Raw genomic sequence first — 23,733 nt, 5'->3', positions numbered from 1 at the left:
TAGAGTTCAAATAAGAACAAGAACTTCCAGGAGGAGGTCTGCTGCTCCATCCCAGCCATGCTCGAGGAGTCCTCCTCAGCCTCTGCTTTCATAGCCCCAATGACAGGGAACTCACCACCTGCAAGGCACTGCTACACAGCTGCAGCAGTGATGGGGTTCTCTCTGCTGAGCTGACCTCTGCCTCCCCCTACCCCAAGTCACAGCATAGGAGTCCCAATTGTCCACAGTGAGGACACTGAGGCCCAGAAAGGGCAATGGAGTGGCCCTGGGGTCCCCCAGTCCTCTCTGGCAAAGGCTCAGATATGTGGCTCTCCAAGCACAGTCTGTGCCTTCAGACTCCCACTGGACTCTGCTCCACCCCAGACATCTCAGTCCTGGAGGGGACTTTCTTGGTCACTACCTTCTTAGCTCTGGTCTTTAAACTTCCCAACCTCAGCTGCCACTGCTGCAGCCACCTCAGGCTCCAGTGCCTCTGAGACAAGAAAACAAGGTTTCTGGACACAGTTGGCCCCTGAAAGAGACAAGAGTGTAAGGGTGTGAACATGTGTGTGGTGGTGGTGATGGGGTGCAGTGGGGGGCGGGGTGGCCATGCTTCACCAACCTGGTCTCCGGCCTCCAGGAATGATAAACAGGCAAACCCATAGTCCTCGTCCTGTGCCTCAAATCCAGTCTGCCCTGACATCTAGAAGATCTTCTCGGTCTTTACTTGTCATGTCTTGAGCTGATAAGGAAGCAGATCTGCTTTGGCTGGGTCCTGAGAGGAGCTGGTCTCCATGGAGGGAGGGAGGGAGCTACCACTGAGCGCCTACTGTGTGCCAGAAACAGCAATAAGTGTATGCAAAAGTGGCATCTCATTGAACCCTCACATAATCTGACGAGTTAGAGATTAGTATCCCCATTTACAGAGAAAGAAACTGAGCCATAGAGAGGGGAACTAAACTTGCCTAAGGCAAGACAGAAGAGAAAGGACAGAATTGGGATTCCAATCAGGTCTGTCATTGCCTGGGGAGGCTGTGTGTCTTTGGTCAGGGGTACCTGGACAGATTCATGCCAATGGTTCAATAAGGTGATCGGGGTGCCTGGAACCCGTGGTCACTATTACAGTTTACCCACCCACCCCAAATCTGGGAATATTAATAAGCAAAACGCTCACGCATGCACAGCCCACGTGCCCATCAGGCGGGATGAGACAGAAGCAAAAGGAACTGTCCAGGGATCTTTGCCAAAACAAGTTCGGCCCCGCCTCTATGTTAATGACATGCAGATATATGTAAATTTGTACAAGAATCGGCTCAAACCTTGGGAGCAAAGGGGTGACACAGGAGCGGTTGCTATGGAAACCCCAAAGCGACCCTCTCCTTCCCCCCACCGCACAAGCAAGCGCATGGACACGTGCACAAAGACCCAGGGTTCCTCGCTTCCGAGCCCAGAGGATCACGGAGTCGCGGAGGGTGTGGAGCGGAAGGACCCTCGGAGGCGGTGTCCAGCCCGGGGAAAGCTGAGGCCCGGAGAAAGCCGCAGGGAGAGCAGCGTCGTGGGGCGCCTTCTACTACAACCGAGGCGAGCTACGTGGCCCTTCGGGTCCCTGGAGACTCCTACTCAGGCCTAGCAACGTGAGCCCCGCCCAGCGTTGCCTAGCAACGCCCTTCGAACCTAGCAACCGCTGGCCACGCCCCCTAGCAACAGTTCGCCTAATCCGCGTTCCTAGCCTCCTCTGCCAAAAGAAAGGTTGGGGGCTAGTGGACTAACGCCAAAAGGTGGGTGGAGGTCATGTTGTCCTGCGCTCAGCCTCGAAACAAGCAGCAGGATTTCGGGGTCCACCTATAGCCCTCTCCTCGGGGCGAGGTGCTCGAGGGCCCCACTATGATCCCCATTTACAGACAGGAAAACTGAAGCTCCGAAGGGAAGTCCCAGCACAGAGTACAAAGCTTGTTCTTCCCTCAGTGCCCCGGGGAGGCAGCAAACCCTCTCCCGTCTCCCTGGGTGGAAGCCCTGGGCCTGGAGGGAGGGGGTACACAGCTGTCTCCCCCAACCTGCCCCAACTACCCTAGGAAAATGACCCAAGTCCCCGACTCAGAATCCAGCTGTAGGTTGCACAGTAATTTGTATTATTTACATATAGCACCGAGGCTGTGGCGCTCACAAGCCCTTTCCGAGCAGGAAAAGTTCCCGAAGGAGCTCCGCCCCCTTCCCTGTCCAGTCCCCTCTCCCTGTCCCACCCCGCACCCCACCCCCACCCCCGCTTCTGATCGCTTCAGCTAAAATCCCACACCCCCCCGCGCCCCCCAGCTAGGCCTCCAGTCGGGCCAGCCCCGACCTCCATCCCAAGGCCGAGGGCCCCCTCTGCTGTCGGCTTTGGGTAGGGCAGCAGCAAAGCTCAAGGGGCAGAGAAGAGGGATGGCCCCGAAAACCAACGGCCCGTCCTTCCCAGTCCAGCACGGCGCAAGGAGAGGCTAGGACACCGGCAGACTTTGAGAAGGAGTGGGCAGGGGTACATCCCTTCAGACCCGGGGAGGGGAGAGGAAGGGGTGAAGGGAGGGGTCCTGTCAAAAGTTCTCTTCTCCAAGCCAGGCCCTGCTTCTCCGTGCTGGGTTAGGCAGCCAGCGGGCAGCTAGTTCCCGGTGTCACTCCCCAGACTCAACTCTCCCAAGGTACACCCCACACTGAGATGCTTTACAATTGTGGCTGCTGTTAAGAGCTCATTCCAGGCCCCAGGCAGAGCAGCACAGTCAGCCCTAACACCAGCCTCCATTCCCACCCTGAATGTCCACGCCCCAGGCCCACAGCCTGGGCTTTCTCCAGTATCAGTCTCCGGCAGTTGCCAAGGCGTAGAGAGGAGTCATACTATATGGATCTCCCAATTTCCTGAGACCCAACACATGGACATGCAATCAGACACACACACATGTACACACACACATGCTCACAGGCACATGCACACACAGAGACCCTCACAGATGCACAGACACAGAGACACATAGGGAATACGGTGGTGCCCCCCGAACTATCCAAAGGCAAAAATCTTGGTAACCGAAAAATTTTAAAACCATTGCAACTTGCTCACTTTTTTCTCCCTAAAAATCTCTAGGTGTCCATGCCCCTTCAAAAGCCTCATTTCTCTCTCTCCCCCACCCTAGTCCTGCCCTATCTCCTGTTACCTCTTCTTCCTTTTAGTTCAGAATACTTGCAAAATGTTTCCAGAACCCACCAACGCAACCACTGTGCCCTGGGGCACAGCAGGACACAGTGATGGTTCGGGACCTCAGACCAGCAATTGTAAAAGGCTGCCTGCTCCATTCCCAGCACTTTAGCTCTGCTACATCTGTGCACACAAACTCACAAACACACCCATCCTAACCCACACCTAGCCGGCCCAGTGTCTCTCCTGACCAGTCAGCAGATGCAGTCTCAACTTTGCCAAATTCTTTATTGAACCAAAAATCAACACCAAGCAGACTGCAGAACAGGAAACTCACACAGCTGACCCTCCCCTTCCTTGGCCCCTGTCTCTCTCCCTGGAACAGCTCAGGGTTCAGCACTGGTGAGGGAATCAGAGCCCCTCTCCTGGTGGGTAATGGGGCTCAGGCCTCTCCAGGGAGGAGACACACAGAGCCAGCTCCTTCTGTAGGGTCCAAAGAGGAATCAGGAGCTGGGCCAGGGGGCTCTGGAGCTGCAGGGGGCTGGCAGAGGAGGCCAAGAATTCCAGGGGCTGCAGGAGGCTGGGCAGGGGGTGGGAGAAGGAGTTCCTGGCCTGAAGACCTCAGTGAGGCTTGGAGCTGGTGGCTTATGGTCACCAAGGATTCGAGATGCTGAAGCAGGGCTTGGTGGGGACAAGAGGCCCTGTGGAGATGCTGGCCATGGCCAGCTGGTGCTGTTGAATAGGGATGCCCAGAGTGGCACCAGCCTGGTTTTGGGGGCCACTGCCCTTGCCCACGACCCTCCCAGGTCTCAGGCTCTCCCCACAGTCTCCCCCTGCCTCTGGGGGGCCTCTCCCAAGCACAAATTCCCTTTGGTGCCAGGCTGCCTTTGCCCTGGCTCTGGCGCAGGACACCCCCATGGGGACGGGAGCGCTTCTGGGCCACATGCGGCCTCCTATCCTCCGGCTGGTAGTATCTCGTCTCCACTTTTCTGTTGAAGGAGACCACCTTGCGAACCTTCCCCCACAAGAGGCTGGACTCTGCCGTGTCTGGAAGCCCTGCCTTGGGAAGCAGCACAACCAGCAACAGGCTTGAGTGAGTGACTTCCAGGCCTGGGGAAAGAGGAGGGGAGAGACCAGAGGCCTGGCAGGAGAGAACGCATAGTCCCCAGAAGCTGCATTCTGGCTGCGGCCGGAGGTCTGGAGGTCAAACCCCAAGAAGGGCTTTCCAGCAGTGAGATGGGGCCCCTGAGATGCTGGGACAAGTAAGTGGGAGGGGGAGCCTGTCTCGGAAGATTTTGCTCTCAGCATAGGAAAGGCTGAGGGTGGGGCATGGATAGTTGGATCTCAAGACTATATGGATTCAGAGTCTACCACATTGTCCCCAGGAGAGGCAGCCCAGAAAGGCCAAGCACTCTGCTCAGGAATGGGTACAGGCCATCCCTGGATGCCCACCCCCACCAGGCATTTTCCCAGAGCCACACCCTGGAGGGCACCCACACACAAAGGCCAAGCTTGGCCCAGGACAGCTGCGGTGAAAACATCCCTCCTTCCTGTCTTAGGGGAGGCTTTCAGTTAACTGTTTGTGGGGCCTGCCTCTGTGCTGCTGTGTCCGGGTCAAATGCGGCCGTCCCATGCATTTCTATTCAGGGTGCCTAACTGGAGAGGCAGTACAGTGTGTGGCTGGGCGCCCAGTTGCCACAGCCATGCTGCCTGGCTGGGAAGCCTGGCTCTGCTACGGACTGGCTGTGTGACTCTGGGCTCATGCTTTCTGCCCACCTCAGGTTCCTCATCGGTGAAATGAAGAAACTTATAGTACCATTCTGAGCGGTTATTTTGAGGACTAAATGAATTAACAGAAGTACAGCTTTCAGAACACTGTCTAGTAGGTAGTAAGCCATATACAAGTATGAGCTGTTCTCGTTATTATCACATTAACCTGTGTCAGGAGTCCCTTCTGAGGCCTGCCTGCCTCCATGGAGACACGGAAACGGTGTCAACCATGCCCTGTCAAGTGAGGGACATGTATGGGCATCAGGGCACTCACCTGGGCCTCCCAGACGGCGAAGTCTGGTGGGCAAGGGCTGGAAGGCAGGCAGGGGCAGCAGGACCACCCCGACGTGTTCCACAGCAGCCAGCCCGTGGCTTTGCTTATTGTTGAGGTAGGAGTAGAGCAGGCGGCAATTCTGGGTGTCCCGAGCTCCGTGTGGGCACAGTCTGACCACACAGACGTCCTGCGGTTGCAGGAAGAGAGCACCTTTAGGAGTGGTCACCCTTTGCTCCTGTGAACACCCCTGGTCTCGTCTAAACCTCTGAGAACCCTGTGAGGAAGTGTGTCCCCACTTTCCAGAGGGACTTGCCCAGGGTCGCACAGTGAGTCTGCAGTCACAATGGGAACTAGCCTTGGATATCCTACCCCAGGCCTCTGCTCCAGAGGTAGAGAGGGGGCACAGGGCTGGGGATATGGCACTAGGAGAGGAGGTGGTGCCCAGGGGTGGGCGGTTACCTTGGCCTTGGCTGGGCAGATGCTGGCCAGAAGGTCCCAGACAGTGTTGGGGGGGATGCAGCCTGCTGAGCGGATCACCTCGGGCAGGGCCTGGGGGCAGGTAGGATGGCCAGTCAGCCTCCCTGCTTCCCACCCACTTAGGGCAGACTCAATACCAGCCACCCAGAAGCCACAGACTGTGGCAAAGAGGATGGGCAGGCACTATATCAGGACCCCAGTGGTTGCCCAGGAAGCCCTTGCCCCTGGAAGCCTACAGCCTGTCCTGACCAATCTACAACTTCTCAGAAGCCCGTGACTCCCTCCTCTAACCTCCCACCCTCATCCAACACTTTAGCTGATCATTCAGTCATTCAACAATCACTCCTAAAACCCTCCTCTGGGCCAGGGAGGTACCAGACTCCTCTCCTGGCCCCTTCTTGCTTTGTGCCTTGGGTTACAGGGAGTCCTTTACCCACGTGTGTCTCTGCAGGAGTGGGGCTGGCATCTCATTCGCCCCATGCCTAGCACAGAGCCAGGCATGAAGAGGGGACCAATGACTTGTTTTAGAATGACCGAGTAAAAGAATGAATGAATGAATGAGTGAATAGGGGTATAAGTAGCTGACTGGGCTGATCAGTGTGTGAGGGAGTCCCTGGTGAGCAAGGCAGGAGTACCATGATGAGCTGACAGCTGTGTCCTGAGACCAGCTGGGCCTTGGCCCTGAACCGCTTGATGGAGAACATGTCCAGAGTCCCTTCCCAAGGCAGCTGGCTGGGCAGGGCCTTTGTGGGACCAGTAGACACCTGGAGCCTAGAGGGAGTGACAGAGGGACAGGGCCAGGCAGAGCAGGTCATCAGCACTTCTCCCGGCACCTCCTTACGTTTCAGAGCAGGTCCTGTGTCCCCTTGGTGGGTGCTGGAACACTGGTCCAAGGATAGCCTCATGCAGTGGGAGGAACCACTAGGCTGGGACGGTTAGTTCCATTGCACAGATGGGGAAACTGAGACTCACAAAAGAGGGAGGATTTGCCCCAGCATATGGAAAGAAAAGCTGGAGCTTTGTCTGCTGCCCGAGCAGGTGGCCTCCCCCACTGACCATGCCAGGTTGACCCCCTCCTTGCCTCCAGCCCACCTGTCCTGGGACTCCGTGGGAGGCTTCTCCTCAATTTGGGGCACCTCTGGAGAGGACACAGGGGCTGGGCTTGGGGCTCTCTGGAAGACACTGTCCCCCAACCTGCTGGTGGCTTTGAAGGAGCCTGGCAGCTCACACGAGGGCTCCCAGTCTGCAAACAGCAGCGACAGGAGCTGAACAGGGGGAGGCAGCTTGGCTGAAGCCAGCCCAGGGCTTCAGAACCAGGGTTTGGACCAGGGTCTTTTTGAGGGGACCTGGGGCACAGGCATCCCCACCCTGCCACCTTCTCCCCAGGCCACAAATCCCTGTTGCTGCTGAACCCCACGGTCCGGCCTGCCCACCACCCTGCTCCACTCTTGTGTCTCCCCCAACCCATGCAGATGCAGCAGCTGGGGTCTAGGAAGTGGTGCTCATGCTGCTCCGTGGTGTCCGGATGCTGCTCCGTGGGGTCCTCATGCTGCTCCGTGTTGTCCTTTGACGTGGCAGACAGGGCCAGTGGGCTGCAATCTTTGGACACCACGGGTTCCTGGGAGGCGCAGGAGGAGAGAGGGGTGGATGGGGAAGGCGAGTGGGGAAGTCAGCAGCCCTCTATGAGTAGGCAGCCTCAGGGATGTGTTTTTATTTTTCCAAATAATTTATTCTTTTCTTACAAAAGTACTACGAACTTGTTAAAAAAATTTGGAAAGTACCAAAAATTTGAAAATTAAAAAAAAAAAATCCCCCCTTGTCTGACCACTCAGAGACAACTGTCGATATTCTGGTATTCCTTTGTAATATTTTTTCTATACACAGAGTTTTGGGGCTCCTTTGACTAAAATCACTGGGATTAAATATTCAACCTCGTATTCTCATTCTGTCCATGAGTTACAGCAGAGGCATTTGCCATGGTATATAGTCCCTGTAGACACACACCGATGGGGTGGACTGTGGCGTACGCGGCGCCTCTGCGGCTAGACAACTGGGTTGTTCCCGAGCTCTCACTATTACTGACAGTACTGATGCCATCCTTGCACAGAAAGCATTTTCCTAAACTTCCAATTATCACCTTAGGACAAGTTCTAGAAGCAGATGACCAAATCAAAAAGAAAGAATATTTTTAAGACTCATGCCCATTGCCAAATCAGCTTTTTTCTTCATAATACAAACAGCTTTAAACCCAAAACAAACATTGCTTTAGGAAGATTTAAGAAGATGCTGAAACTCTACTCTGGTCTGATAAACCACCTGCAGAGCAGTGCCAAGGCCCTGGCTTTGAGGTCAGACAGCCTGGGTTCAAATCCACCACTGCCAACCAAGTGACCTTGGGTGAATGGCTTCAGGTTCCTCACCTAGGAAATGGGCATCACCTGCCTCATAGGTCATCGTGAGGGTGGAAGGGGCACTGTTTGTAAAAGGGGCACACGGTAGGTGTTCAATAAGAAATAAAGATTACTCCTGTGTGCGACATTCCCCTCTCCAACTCTGCCACACTCTCTCTTTCTCTCTTGGGTAGGGGCTTCTCTCCCCATCTTCTTAGCTCCTCCCGTTACATTTACATTCAATTTCCTCAGGGAATACAGCCTGGTTTGGGGTGGGGAGCAGCCACCCCGCCTTAGGGCTCCTCTCTGCACAGGCAGTGGTTCTCCTGGCTTGGATGTTGGGTGGGGGGAGCAGGGATTTTTGTGTCACGTTCACTGCCATTTTCCCAGTGAGCATGGCTCAGGGGGCCAGCCCCACACTCCCCGATCCTCGACGCACCACTGGTTAGACTGGGGTGAACGTGTGACCTGCGGAACACCCAACCAAAACCAGAGCGGCCTTCCTCCGAGTGTGACTGAAGTGAGCCGAGAGGGAGTTCTCATTGGCTGCAGGAGGTTGAGCTGATGGGTTCACTGGCACGAGGGCCGCCGAGCCCCCATGCCAGGCCATGTGCAAGATGGACATGAGGGGGCCGGCCTCGTGGCCAAGTGGTTAAGTTCGCACGCTCTGCTTCGGTGGCCCGGGGTTTGCCGGTTTGGATCCTGGGTGTGGACCTACACACTGCCCATCAAGCCATGCTGTGGCAGGTGTCCCTGATAGAAAAACTAGAAGAACCTACAACTAGGATGTACAACTATGTACTGGGGCTTTGGGAAGATAAAAAAAAAAAAAGATGGACATGAGGATGGAGCAGATGCCCAGCGACAAGAGAAGACTGGACCATCTGCCCTGGGCTCTGGTGGCTCTCCACCCGCAGCACCCCTAAGTCCTCCCACCTTCCACCGAATAGGGCAGGTCTGTCTTCTTTACATCCAGAAAAGTCACTGCCTCAAACAGTGTGGCCCTCCCACTTTCCAACAGAGATCCAGTCGCCATGTCTGAGGTTGGGGGAAACAGCAGTGATGGCATTTACTACCACTCACACAGGGTGCCTTGGGGTTAGGCCAAAAGGGGGGGCCCAGCACTGAGAGGCAGTGACAGGCCCTGTGCTGGAAGCTGGCTTGCACCATGCTCACCTGGTCATTACCCTGCTTTACAATGAAGACGGTGGACCTCAGAGTAGGCAGGTGACTTGCCCAGGGCCACAGAGCTGGTGAGGTGAGGAGTGGGATCTCTGGGCGCTGGCTCTGCCCTGCACCAGGTCAGGCTCCCACTTACCACCAGGTCCTCCAGGGTCAACATCTGGTCTGTGTCCCGCAGGATCTCAACTTCACCCTTGTGGGTCAGTTTGGAGGCCGGGAGCTGGCACGGCTCCTTCTGTTGCTGCTCAATGATCTCCAGGCCCTGAGGGGGCGGAGCAGCCCAAATTCAGCTGGGGTTTGGGGGTCTCTGGCCACCAAGAGCCCAAGTGCTCACTTTCCTCCCACAAGTCCCCTCCTTTGGTTCCCCTTCCATGAGGCCTTCCTCTCCTCCACACTTTAGCTTCGCTCATTCTCACCTCCACCCTCAGACCTACCTCTCCATATTCTACTCCTTCACCCTCCACCTCAAGCCCTGCCTCCTCCAGGAAGCCTTCTTGAACTTCGCCTTCACCAGCAAGTCAATTCTGCTTCCGCCTGCCCTTCACCTTCTATCCTGGGAAGAGCATGGTGCAGTCGACAGAGTACAGGCCCCGGAGCGCCACCTGGGCCATTAATAAAGACCCACAAAGTAGTGTGGGCTTGGGCAAGGACTTCACTGCTCTAAGCCTCAGTTTATCTGTTCTCTAGGAATTCAATTAAGAGCCTGATATTAAACAGTGTATGTAGAGTGCTTCGCCCGGAGCCTGGCTCATAATAAATGCTACTTGTGATTCTTACCATTAGTCAATGTCATCCCATCTGAAATGTTTCCTGAAAGCCTGTCTCTCCCTTTCTAACAACCCGGGAGGACAGAGGTCCTCTCCTCCCAGCACAGCTGGCTTCATGGACGGGGGCCCGGTGCTTAATGCCGTCATCACCCTGAAATTCTTTTTTCTTTTTAAGATTGGCACCTGAGTTAACATCTGTTGCCAATCTTTTGGTGTTTTTTTCTTCTTCTCCCTAAAGCCCCCCAGCACATAGTCGTAGATTCTAGTTGTGAGGGCCTCTGGTTGTGCTGTGTGGGACGCCGCCGCAGCGTGGCCTCATGAATGGGGCCACGTCTCCACCCGGGATCCGCACCCAGCAAAGCCCTCACCGAAGTGGAGCACACGAACTTAACCACTCAGCCATGGAGCCGGCTCCTTGAAATTCTTAATGGTTGTTGAACAAAGGGCCCCACATTTTCATTCTGCACTGGCCCCACAAATTATGTAGCTGGTCCTGCTCCCTGGTCCAATGTCTGGACAGAAGCTCAGCCTACAGTGGACGGCTTCACCTAATGGGTTCTAGTTATTTATTCCAATCAGCCCAGTGTCTCCCAGAACAGGGGCCTTAGCACCCCACCCATCCCATGGCCTACTCCCTAGGTCACTGGTTTCTCACTGGGCCACCAACAACCATTAAACAAGCATCCCCAAAGCTCGCTCAGTGCCCACCTTCCCTGCCCCTGAGCAATTCCCAGGCAGAGAGAGACCCATGGGGTATATGGGGGTGTAACTGTGAAGTCCAGGGGCCGTGGGGTCCCTCACCCAGCCTGGGGGATCAGGAAGACTTCTAGCCTTTTCTGGGGCTTCTGAGGCTGGGATGGGGACAGGGCCACCCCACAGGGTCTACCCCCTCAATGGTGGATGACAATCCTGGACTCCAGACTCCAGACCATCATCCCAGCCCACCCCCTCCAGCCCAGCTCCATAGAAAAGCAAGTGCAAGACAACCCCTCTCAGGGTGTCACCTCTCTACCGAGTTCTCCATCTCCAATCCCTTTCATCTCAGCCTCTTTTCCTTCTTTTTTTTTTTTTTTTTTTTTTATGGGGAGAGTCTCTCTTACTCTCTCTCCCTGTCTGCCTGCTCCTTCCTTCTATTCCCTTGCTTCTATGTTTCTGTCTGTCTGTGCTCCCCTGTCTTACCGCCTTCCTCCTCACTCTGCTCTGTCTCTGTCTCTCCCTGCTCCATCCTCAGGCCAGCTGCCTCCCTCCCATGTCCCGTCGCCTATCCCGAGTTGATCCAACAGCTCACCCTTTTCTCCTCCTGGTCCCGCCAGTGGGCCAGCCTCTGGGGGGCCAGCTGGATCGAGCTCATTTGCACCAGGCCCTGGGGGGTGACGTCTCCATGGACCACTTTGAGAAACAGGTCCTGCAGGGGCAAGGGCAGGGGCTGCACCACACAGCTCCGAGAGCCCCCACCCCAACATCCTGCCAGGACCGCTGAGGAGGGGCGTGGCCAAGCCCAAAGCCCGGCTCACAGGGTTCCTGGGGTCACGCAGGTTGAACAGCAGGCTGCGGTACTTGGTCTTGTAGCGGCAGTTGGTGGCTTGTGTCAGGTCAAAGAGGGCTGCCTCGATGCCAGCAGCGATGCCCTCCACCGCCTCCTCACTCAGCACCAGGTCTGGGAGCTCCTGAAGGCTGTGGGGTCAAGGGCAGGGCCATGGCACTGAGCCCGTGGGGTCACCCAGGCACTGAGCCCGATAGGGAGATACAGGTGGGCAGCACGGTCTAGGCCAACTCCGGTTTCTATTCTGAGCATTTTCCCACATGAATCCATTTATTCTCACCCCAACTCTGTGAGCAAGAACTATCATTCTCCATTTACAGACGGGGCGACTCGGGCTCAGAGAATAGATAAGGGGCTTGCCCAAGGCCACACGATTAGTGGCAAAGCAAGATCTGACTGCTCCCCTATGCTCCAGCCCTGGCCAGTGGAACTGCGGAATGCGTGGAGGGGAGGGTAAGACATCAGTCAGAGCAGGGGACAGAGTCCTGGCCCCGGATGTAACCCTGAATCTGCCACTGACTTGCTGTGTGGCCTTTGTAAAGTCCTGCCCTCTTTGGACCTAGTAAACAAGAGCTCTGGGCTCAGATCTCTGAGATGCTCCCAGCACAGAGTCTCATTGTGTCCGAAAGCATTTGCTGCGGGTGACATCCACAAGGACCTGAGCAGACGCTGAGGGCTGCAGCAGCTTAATGGGAAAACCATGACCTTGACGTCAGAGAGACTCAGGTCAAATTTCAGCTCTTCTCTGGCTCACCATGTGGGCGAGTGACCTCACAGCTACAAAATGGGGTTAGTCATACACACAGAAGCCCTTAGAACATGGCAGGGCCCTGGGAGGAGGTGGTATGTGAGGGCAGCCCATCAGGATGTCCTGGATGTCAGGGAAGCAGGGAGCAAGCCTTACCGACTCCACAGCACCTCCTGCATGGCACGAACCACAGTGCCCCGTACCCCAATATCCAGGGGTTTCTTCTCCTGTTGGGGCTGAAGCTGAGCTGTGGGGAAAGAGAATCACAGGCTCCTAGGGGAGGCTCAGGGGAAGGGGAGGGGTGACTCAGTGCTGAGGGGCTTTGGCAGACGAGGGAGGGGTACCGCCCTCAGGGACCTAGGATGTCTGGGATATCTGTCTGGGAGCTGAGCCCAGGCAGCCAGCAGCCCCCACCCCTTGTGGAAGGACTTCAGACTGACTGCGGGGCAGAGAAGAGTCCTCAGCAGGGGCTGGGGCCAGGAGCAGGGCATGTGCCCCTCCAGTCCCAGGAGTCCCTGGAAGACAGTCGGCGGCTGGGGGTCCCCCTCTCTGGCCCTCACCTGGGTCCTCTCCTCCATCTCGTTCACCAGGCTCCCTGTCTTCAGCCTCCACTGGGCCGCACTGTGGGGGAGGGGTGAGGACTGAGGCCCTGTCTCTGGGACAGCCTCCTGGCTCCAGGGGGACACTGCTTCCCCCAGTCCCCTCCTCACTCCACCATTCTCCCTGACTTGTACTTCAGTGAGAGAGGCCACTCGGCAGGGCAGAAGCACTCACCCCTGGACGCACAGCACCGGCCTGAACAGGAACACACTCCTGCAAAGGAAGAGGATGTGGAGAAGAAGCAGGGGCAGGGGGTGGGGGGTCCCCTGAAGGGAAGAGAATGACTTCCCAGATGGCGGACGGGGTCAGAGAGGCCACCGAGCCCCAGGCTGTCCCTCCTGAGGGAAGACGCTAGAGGGCCTTGGGATGGCAAGACACGCTGGTCCACCCAGAACAAAGGTCAGTGAGGGCTCCCTCTCCAAATGCGCTGGAGGCCCAGCCCCTCCCTTGCCGCCATCCAGCCCCTGAATTCAGTAGTGCAGGGGACAGAGCTTGCAGATCCCCGGGCTACCAGCCAGGTAGGGTGTAACCCGTGTCTGGCGATTATGTTCTGCTTGACCATGAGCAAGTCACACCAAATTTCTAGGTTGCAGTGACACCTCTGAGAGTCACTATGAAGGCGCCTCTCTCAGTAGGATTAAGCAACATCACCTGTGTAAAGACCCTGCTCTGTACCTGGCACCCAGTGGGCCCCCGGGCCATGGGCCTTTCCTTCCTTCTGGGCCTCTGGGCGGGTGAGGCTGAGCTGACCTCCATCATGTTCTCCAGAACCTCCAGCTTCGGAGGTTGTGGCCCCCCTGCCTGGCCACGGCTGATGGCCCCCAGGAGGTGGATCACAGCCCCGGAACCAAGCTGCAGGGGGAGAAGAGCACTTCAGAACCCAGCGGCGCAGCCCTTCGGAGAGCTCCCCTCACCTGGGATTGTTGAACGTCACTCTCTCCCGCTGGACTGTAAGCTCCATGCGGACAGGGAACATGTGTCTTGGGCCCCACTCTATACCCAATGCCTAGAAAAGGCCTGGCACAAAGTAGGGTTCAAGAAATGTCTGTGGACTGCCTGGCCTCGGTCCCAGGAGAGGAGCCTGGCTTTGTTCCCATCCTCTCACTCCCAGCCAGGTTCAGAGTAACTGGACCCTGTACCGACACCCTTCTCAATCTCCTGACTAGAGATGCATCTCACCAGGGTGGGCAGATCCTGTTCTGAGTGCACCTTCACCTCCTTAAAGCTCTTGTCATTCCCCTTTTCAGGGGTCACTGACTTGCTCTTTGCCCCTCCCCTGAAGAAGCCACATGGCAAACAGGTCCATCATCTCCTCTGAAAGACTGCCAATCAATCACCCCTCTATTGCCCCTGAGAGAAAGCCCTTCAGGACCATTTCAAGGTGCAGAATGGTTTTTGGTCTTCTAATGAGCTATAGAATCTATCCTGCTCCCTTTTTTGCTTTGGCTACCAGGAAGCTCAGTGTTAACTTTGAACCTAGCAATTCTGCCTTTCCAGGATTGGTAGAGGGGGAGAGGTTGTTGTAGCAAGATTTCCCCTTCTCTTCCCCCTTTTCTTGCTTCTTTAGCTTTTTATCCCATTTTAAGTATGTTTTGATCCTTCTCATTTATTGCAAACCACAGGGAACTGTTTTGAAAGCATATAGGTCTGAAAACTAATCCTTAAATGAATTATCATGAATGGCCAGGTACCAAGGTTTGGGGGAAACTAGAAGTCTGAGATTTAGCGTCACAGGAAGTGGGGAGCACTAGGATGCTCTGGAGGAGCGCAGGCCAGGGGGCCTTGGGTGGTCTCTACTGTAGAAGACCCCTGCCACCCCCCTGGACGTGAGGAGAGGGAGCAAGAAGAGCAGGAATAAAAAGTGAAAACGTACGTAACACACATGCTTCACCCCATGGGGCATGCTCGTTTCCTCCTTGGAGAGATAGAGGAGGCAGAGATTAGAATTCAAAGGACCCAGGGACCCTACTGCAGGGAATTCACGGGATACTCACACAAAGGTGAAAGACGCATGTTCACTGTTCACTGGGTTGGTATTTACAACTAAATTTTAGTACGATCCAATGCCCATGGAAGGGAGAATGATTAATAAACAATCTCACATCACACTATGGGTTCTAAACGGCCATCACAAAGGGTGAGTCATAATCAAAACTACCATTAATCAGGGGCTTATCAAGTAGCTGGCCCTGGAGGAAGCACGTCATCCGGGATCTTATTAAGGTCTCAGAACACGACCATGAGGTATGCACTATTTCTATCCCCATTTTACAGATGAGGAAACTGAGGCTCAGAGAGGATCTGAAAAGTCCCATAGCTACTCAGCGGCAGAGCTAGGATTAGAACCTAGTTCTGTCTGAATCCAAAGCCCAGCCACTTAACTGCTGGGCTATGTGGAGAGCACGGACAGATGTGGAGAGATTCATGGAAAGATGTCAAGGCATATTATTTGGAAAAAAAAGAAAAAAATAGGTTATGGAACAGTATCTGTTGCATAAGCCCATTTATGTAAATATATATTTATAGACGCATAATAGAGGTTGTCTCTGGGAAATGAAATTCCAGGGGGACTTTCCTTTTCTACTTGTAGACCTTGGGTATTTATGCTATTCAAAATGAGCATTTTTTGAATTACATTTTTTAAATTACAAAACAAGTTCAGAACAATGTGTGTACCGTGCTACTATGTGTGGTAAAAAGAGAAAGAAAGAATTTTTAAATTTGTGTTTGCTTGAATTTGCATAAAATATCTCTGGAAGTATCCACAAGAACCTAATAATCGAGGCCCCCAGTGGGAAAGGGACGGGGAGCTGCGAAGGAGATTTCACTTTTTTTTTTTTAACTATGAATCAGCCTTTCAAAAAAGTAGATAGAGAAAGAGGCAGGACAAAAGAAAACAGGGGACATCTAGAACAGAAGCAGGAAAGAGATTAAGAACAGCCCGTCCAGTTTAAAACTTTTTGGCTGGCCCCTGTCTCAGGGGTCCGTCCATCATTAAGAGGCTTCAAAACAACGGCGAGCAGAATCAGACCAGCAAAGTCTTTAGGTACTGGACTTACAAGACCAGAATACAAATATGTATGTATAATATGTTTAAAGAAATAAAAGGAGAAGTCGAACATATGAGTGAAGGGCAAAAAAATATAAGAAGAGACCAAGCAGATTTGGTTGGGAACCAAACACAATTTCTGGAAAGGAAAAATATGATGACGATGATGATGATAATTAAAAACAATGTGCAGGTTTAACAGTATATTAGACACAGCTGAAATAAGTTAGTGAACTAGAAGATAGATTTAAAGAAATTATCCAGAATATTTACAGCACAGAGACGGTGAAACACAGTCAATGAGACACAAAGGATAGAGTGAAAGGGACGAATTAATCTAACTAAAGTTCCAGAAGGAGACAGGAGAGAGCATTGGGCAGAGGCAGTATTTGAAGATATATGGCGAAGAATTTTCCAGAATTGATAAAAGGCAACAATTCACAGATTCAAAAAGCTCAGTGAATTTCAAGCAGGATAAATAAAAGTACATCCACACCTAGACACACCACAGTGAAAGGGCTCAACACCAATGATACAGAGATCCTAAAAGCATCAAGAGAAAAAATAACAGCTAACGCTTTAATAGCACTGAAAATGTGCCACCACTGTGCTGAATGCTTTCCATGTTAGTTCCCTGAATCCTTCCCACAACCCTGTGAGCTAGGTACTGACATTATTTGTGCCTCCATTTTACAGAAGAGGAAACTGAGGCACAGAGAAGTTAGTCAGCTTGGCCAGTGTCACACAGCTAGTAAACCAAAGAGCTGAGACTTAAATCCAGGCAGTCTGATTCCAGAGGCCACACCTTTAACCACCACACTATCATGCCTCTCACCAAGACACCTACAAAGGAATGGCAATTAGACTAACAGCTAATCTCAACAGTAGCAACGGAAGGCAAACCATAGTAGAATAATATCTTCAATGTGCTTAAAGAAAATAACTATCAAATGCGGACCCTGACAAAATATTTTTTGAGAATGAGGATAAAATAAAGATATCACAGAGAAAACCGAGTTACTGTTTTTCTTGATAATTTTATTTTTCTCAATAAACACAATATTCAAGGATGAACCTGAGGCAGAAGGCAGGAAAAATGATGCCAGATAGAAAAGCTGAGATGTAAAAAGGAATTCTGAGCAAAGAAAATGATAAATATGTTGTTAAATCTAAACAAACATTGATCATAGGAAACAGTAACAGTGTGTAATTTGTAGGATTAAAACATAAGATAGGATCAATTGCCTGGATAACAGCAGCACATAAATTAGGAAGGGCGTGCCTGGAATTAAAGCATTCCAAGCTCCTCATATCATTTCAGAGGAAGATACAGGTAGTGAGACAGGATGCAGTAAACAGTTCCTCCAAGAGGGTCCCTGGCAACAGCAAGTGAAGCCACTTCCTCTTTTCCGGGAACACCAGACAAGTGCCTAGGGAGGCTCAGGCAAATACCAACTGCCAATCAACCAGCTCCAAGCCCATAAAGCAACCCATCCCAGCAGCTATACAGCAGTACCCCAAACGCCTGAGGGGGCTGGTCGGCTAGTTTCCACCACATCAGCCTGGCTTGCTTTCCCAGCGACCGACCCATTGGTATTTCACCCGATCAGCCTGATCTTCCTTTCTCAGCAAATCTTTGTGAACTCTCCTGACATGCTCTTGAATTCTTTCCTGCGCGAGGTCAAGCACCCGCAGCAGGGGCTGGGTCTAACTTGGGACTAGGGTTCCACCCAGTCCGGTATCAGTAGTAACTACCTTATAGTTTGATAAGTCAGGTATTTGTGTTAAAATTTCTAAAATAGCACCAGAAGAATGTAAAGAGGGCACAGAAAACTTCCCAACTACTAGAGGGATAAAAAGGAATAAGAAAAAATAATCAATCTGAAAGGAGGCAATAAAAGGAGAATAAGTATAGAAAATGCAGGAAATACGCAAAGCACCAAATAAGACAGTAGGAATAGATTCAAATAAATAGGTAACTACAACAAATGTAAATGGACTAATATTTCAGATAAATACAAAAATTAGAGTTTTAAAAAAAGGAAATCCAATTATTTATAAGATATTTATAAGACCTATTTATAAAATACAATGCAAAGAGGTTAAGAGAAAAAAATAGAGTAATATGTGAATGGGCAAACACTAACCAAAATAAAGATTTGTAGCTACATTACTATCAGATAAAACAGACTTTAAGGCAAAAAATACTAAGAGGCAAAGACCTCACTACATAATGATAAGCAGTTTCACCAGGAAGCTATAAAAACTCTATAAATTTATAAGCATCTAATAACATAATCTCAAAAAATATAAAGCCAGAATTGACAAAGCTACAAGAAAAAAGACAAAATCTACCATTATAGCAAGAAATTTTAATGTGTCTCTCTAACATTTGATAAATCTAAGCTAACAAAATAATCAGTAAGGATAAAGAAGATTTAATGAAAACAATTAAGCTTAATCTGTGTACATATATAGACCACGGTTTCTAACAACTAGAAAATGCATATTCTTTTCAATGACACATGGAACATATATAAAAATTAAGAATAGCCTGGGCTATAAAGCAAATCTCAACAAATTTCAAAAGATTAGTATTTTTTAGACCAGCACTGCCCAATAGAAATATAAACATGAGCCATAAAGTTTTCTAGTAGCAACATTAAAAAAAGGTAAAAAGAAACAAGTGAAATTAATATTTTACTTAATGCAACATATGCAAAATATTATTTCAACATGTAGTCAATATAAAAAATTATTAATGAGATTTTAACTTTTTCCCTGTACTAAGTCATTGAAATCCAGCGTGCATTTTATATTTATAGTACGTCTCCATCGGACTAGCCAAATTTCAAGTGCTCAATAGACACAAGTGGCTAGTGGTTACCATATCAGAAACTCAGATAAAGATCACATTTTCAGACCACAATATGATTAAGTTAAAAAGCAATAACAGCAGTCTATACAGAAGTTGAAATATAATCACGTACAGCTGAAATTTATATAATGTTATAAACCAAGGTGACCCCAATTAAAAAATTATTTAAAAAAAGCAACAACAGAAAATGAGAGAGAAAGAAAGAAATCCATGTGAATGGAAATTAAGAAATACACTTCTAAATAACACATAGGTCAAAGAAAAATTGTAATAAAAATTATGAAATATTGAGAATTGATGATAAGAAAGACTACATATTAGAGTGTGTGGATGCAGCTAACATGATGATAAGGGGTTCCTTTTTAGCTTTAAATGACTTTATTAGAAAGGAAAAGAGATGGAAAATTAATAAACTAAGCATAATTTTTTCCCCTGCTTCTTCTCTGCCAATCCCCCCAGGACATAGCTGCATATTTTAGTTGTGGGTCCTTCTAGTTGTGGCATGTGGGACACCACCTCAACATGGCCTGATGAGCGATGCCATGTCCATGCCCGGGATCCAAACCTGTGAAACCCTGGGCTGCCGAAGGCAGAGCACGCAAACTTAACCACTTGGCCATGGGGCCGGCCCCTAAGCATAATTTTTAAGATATTATAAAATACGAGAAGAAGTGGAAAGAAAGATGACACTCAAAACAAACATACAATGGAGAGGATCAACAAAACCAAAAATCAGTTCTTTGAAAAGACTATTAAAAAACAGACAATTATCGGGGCTGGCCCCGTGGCCGAGTGGTTAAGTTCCCGTGCTCCACTGCAGACGGCCCAGTGTTTCGTTGGTTCAAATCCTGGGCGCAGACATGGCACTGCTCATCAAACCACGCTGAGGCAGCATCCCACATGCCACAACTAGAAGGACCCACAATGAAGAATATAGAACTATGTACTGGGGGGCTTTGGGGACAAAAAGGAAAAAAATAAAATCTTTAAAAAAAAAATAGACAATTCTCTGGCAAGATTAAGGAAAAGAGGGAAGATACAACTGACAACAGGAAAAAAAAATAGAGGAGGACTGGCATAGATGTTAGCTCAGGGTGAATCTTCCTCAGCAAAAAAAAAAAAAAAAAAAAGGGAAGAAAAGAAAACATCAGTCTAGACTTTTTTTTTAACCAGTGATTCTACCAAAGTTTCAAAGAACAAATAAGTCCAATTTCATACAAATTATTGCGGCAAACAGAAAAAGAGAAAACACTCTTCAATTCATTCTATGAAGCTGGCAAAGCCTTGATACCAAAATCTCATAAGGATAATGAGAGAACAAATCATTTCAGGACAGTTAACTCATCAGTAGAAATGCAAAAATTCCAAACCAAATATTATCATAACGAATTCAGAAAGTGTAAAAAAGATATAACATGATCAAGTTGAGTTTATTTCAGAAATGAAAGACTGACATTTTAAAAACTCAACTCATTAAATTTACCACATTAATAAATTAGAGAATAAAAAGCGTATTATCTAAAAAATGCAGAAAACGTATTTGTTAAACTATACTGTCCATTCAGAATAATGAGCAAACCAGGAATAGAGCAAGCTTCCTTCACTTGATAAAGAGCATCTATGTATAAACATCGCAAACATCACTCTCATGGTGAGACGATGACCACACTCCCTTTAAACTTCAGAAGACGGCCAGGGTCCCCACTATCACCACTTCTATTCAATCTTATACTAAAGGTCTCAGCCACACAACAAGGAAAGGGGCCGGGGGAGATGTAAGAATTGGACAGGAAATAAAACTGTCATTATTTGCAGATGATATGATTGTCTACATAGAAAACAAAATCCTAATAGAGAAATTATATGAATTAATTAAAAAGTTCAGAAAGATTTCTGCAAAATCAGTTGCATTTTTATACACTAGCAACAGGTTTTTGTTGTTAGTGCCGTCAAGTGGATTCCACTCCTAGTGACCCTGTGGACAGCAGAGCGGAGCCCTGCCCAGTGTTTTTGCACCATGCTCTCACCTCCCAGCGCTCTATCAGACAATGCTCTGCTGCTGTGCACAGGGTTTTCATGTCCAATTTTTCAGAAGTGTGTGGCCAGGTCCTTCTTCCTCGTCCTAGTTGGGAAGCTGTGCTGAAATCTGTCCACCATGGGTGACCCTGCTGGTATTTGAAATACTGGTGGCAAAAACTTCCAGTATCACAGGAACATGCAGGCGCCACAGTATGACAACAGTCAGACGGGTGGTGTGGTTCCCTGACCGGAAACGAACCTGGGCCGCAGTGATGAAAGCGCCAAATCTTAACCACTAGACCCCCAGGGCTGCTAGCAACCGTTAGAAACGGCAATTTTTAAAAGTTATCATTTTATAGTAGCATCAAAAAATATAACATAATACAATAAGACACTACGTGCCTTCAGATGGAAAGACCACAATACCACCTGTAAAGCGGTCAAGCCTTAAACTTTGAACCCGAATCTAATCAAAGCTCCAGATTCAATCACCTGTTCACAGGAAATACGGAAGACAGGCACAGGTCTAACTGTACCATGGGGACACAAGAAGCTACAGGACAATCTAGCTTCTTCAAAAACAGACTGCTGGTGGGGCTGGCCCCGTGGCCGAGTGGTTGAGTTCGCGCTCCACTGCAGGCGGCCCAGTGTTTCGTTGGTTCGAGTCCTGGGCGCGGACATGGCACTGCTCATCAGACCACGCTGAGGCGGCGTCCCACATGCCACAACTAGAAGAACCCACAGCGAAGAATACACAACTATGTACCAGGGGGCTTTGGGGAGAAAAAGGAAAAAATAAAATCTTTAAAAAAAAAAAAACAGACTGCTGGAAAAACAAGATATGGAGAGAGACCCTATACGTTAAAAGAGGCTTAAAAGGCATATCAACCACTTGCAATGTGTGGACTTCATTGAGATCCTGACTTTAAAAAGATAAACTACGTTATCTTTGTGAGACTACTGAAATTTGGATACTGAGTGAATGTTTGATGAAATTAAGGAGTTATTGTCAACTTTTAGGCAAGTTAACACACGGTTGGTAGCATTGGGTGATGAGTACAAGGGATTTCATGCCAGGGGCCAGGTATTCTTTTCTGAAAAGAGTCAGAGAGAAAATATTTTAAACCAAATATATGGTCTCTATTGCAACCACTCAACTCTGCCATTGTAGCATAAAGTCAGCCAGAGACAATACGTAGGCAAACAATCACGTCTGTGTTCCAATAAAACTTTATTCACAAAACCAGGTGAGGTGGCCAACCCACGGGCCATAACTTGCCAATCCCTGCTTACAATTCAGTCTACTTTTACATATATTTGAAATTTTCCAGAACAAGTTATGTATAGATATAGATATAGATATAGTATTTAGGATTAAATGTGAAAAAGATATACAAAATTTTTATGAGAAAATATAAAACTTCACTGAAGGACATTAAAAATGATCAAAATAAATGGAAGAATATACTACGTTCATGGATTGAAAGACTCAATATTGTAAAGATGCTAATTCTCCTTAAACTGATTTATAGGTTTGGTATATTTCCAATCAAAATCCCAACAGGTTTTGTGTGTGTGTGTGTGTGTGTGTGTGTGTGTGTGTGTGTGTAAACTGACAAACTGAGTGTAATATTTATATTAAAGAGCAAAAGAATATAAAAGCAGAGATCCTCCAGAAAACAAAAAAGTTGGGAGACTTGTCTCACCAGATAATCAAGAACTATTAATAAGCTATTATAATTAACATGGTATAACTTTAGCAAAGGGAAAGAAATTTGAACGAGATGAGTATAGGGAGACCAGAAACCAATCCCACATACATGGAAACTGAATTGCCATCCGGGTATCCAGGGTCCGCCAGGATTCGGCCTATTATCTCGATTCTCTGGTTATTTGTTTGACTCCCTTCATCGGACTATGAGATCCCTGGAGGAGTTCCCATGCTTGTTGAACAAATTATAATAAAGTTCCATAAAAATCCAAACCCCTTAGCCAGGCCTTTGGCAGCCTGGCTCAGAGCATGAACTCTGGAGTCATACAGGCCTGGATTCAAACTGTGGCTCTACCACTTATTTGCTGTGTGACCCTGCATGAGTCACTTAACTTCTCTGAATGTCAGTTTTCCCAATCAGCAAAACAGGGGTATTAATACTGACTTTTAACACTATCGTGAGGATTAACTATGAACTGATGACACGTGAAGTCCCTGGTATACATCAAGCACTCAGTAAAGAGAGCTACTCTCAGGCTGCCTGGAAAGACACACTCCTCCCTCCCAACCTCCTAACATCCTGCAGCTGCAGATGGGGTACCTGAGCCTGGGAGCCCAGGTGGGGCCCGAGGAGCTGTGTGCCTCCCTGGTTGTGATGGGTAGAGCAGGGGACACTGGCAGAGCTGCTCGCCCCACGTTCCTGGCTGTCCCATCCACAGAGCAGCTCCAGACTGCACGGGCCACTGCGGCGCTCAGGACAGAGAAGAAAATGGCGCTTCAACCCACCTCCTCACACCCGTCCAAGGGGCTCTATTTCAGGCCAGAACGCCACAACCTGCCTCTCCTACCAGATTCCCAGCCGTTCTGGGGCCCAGGTGAAGCCCCCATTCCCTAGAAGAAGCAACTACGACTCAGAGAAGAGGCATTGTGTCTAAAGTTGCCCTGTAGTAAGAAACAGAGGCTGACCCTGAACCTATGTGTCTGCCCCCAGCACGAGTCAGGCTGCCTCCAGGAGAAGGTGCTAGGGCCCCAAAAGGGGCTCCAGACCAGCTGGGCACTATACCCACGCCTGCCCCTGCCCCACTCAGCCCCGCCCTCAACCACCCGCCTGTCCCTGTCACAGCCAAGCCTGCATTCTTCTCCTGCAGCTGGCACCAGTTGCCATGGCGACAGTTGTTTGGGAAGC

At 50.0% G+C, this 23,733-nt stretch overlaps 1 protein-coding gene and 1 long non-coding RNA gene across 3 annotated transcripts; one reads left to right on the top strand and one right to left on the bottom strand.

Moving 5' to 3' along the window:
* The first annotated feature begins 1,665 nt into the window (after positions 1-1,665).
* LOC138920626 (uncharacterized) lies at positions 1,666-5,190 on the top strand. The gene is made up of 3 exons (XR_011432110.1): positions 1,666-1,757; positions 4,138-4,232; positions 4,921-5,190. It is a non-coding gene; the product is annotated as an uncharacterized lncRNA (long non-coding RNA).
* Positions 3,409-23,645, bottom strand: SPOCD1 (SPOC domain containing 1). Of its 2 annotated transcripts, none has more exons than XM_070249773.1 (14): positions 23,149-23,645; positions 13,566-13,742; positions 13,065-13,103; positions 12,851-12,911; positions 12,447-12,537; positions 11,514-11,673; positions 11,288-11,404; positions 9,369-9,494; positions 7,125-7,278; positions 6,753-6,903; positions 6,296-6,431; positions 5,643-5,732; positions 5,184-5,370; positions 3,409-4,249 (listed from the first exon to the last, which is right to left on the bottom strand). In XM_070249773.1, exons 2-14 carry the CDS (start codon positions 13,647-13,649, stop codon positions 3,582-3,584), a joined length of 2,064 nt encoding a protein of 687 aa, XP_070105874.1. In that variant the 5' UTR covers positions 13,650-13,742; positions 23,149-23,645; the 3' UTR covers positions 3,409-3,581. The 2 variants fall into 2 exon arrangements, with proteins under 2 accessions (XP_070105874.1, XP_070105865.1); XM_070249764.1 differs by having other exon boundaries at positions 23,334-23,599.
* Between the last annotated feature and the right edge of the window lie 88 nt (positions 23,646-23,733).

Source organism: Equus caballus, chromosome 2 (genome assembly GCF_041296265.1).
Source record: "Equus caballus isolate H_3958 breed thoroughbred chromosome 2, TB-T2T, whole genome shotgun sequence".
NCBI classification, from domain to species: Eukaryota; Metazoa; Chordata; class Mammalia; order Perissodactyla; family Equidae; genus Equus; species Equus caballus.
Note: the sequence above shows the minus strand (reverse complement) of the source record. Positions and strands in the feature narration are given on the sequence as shown.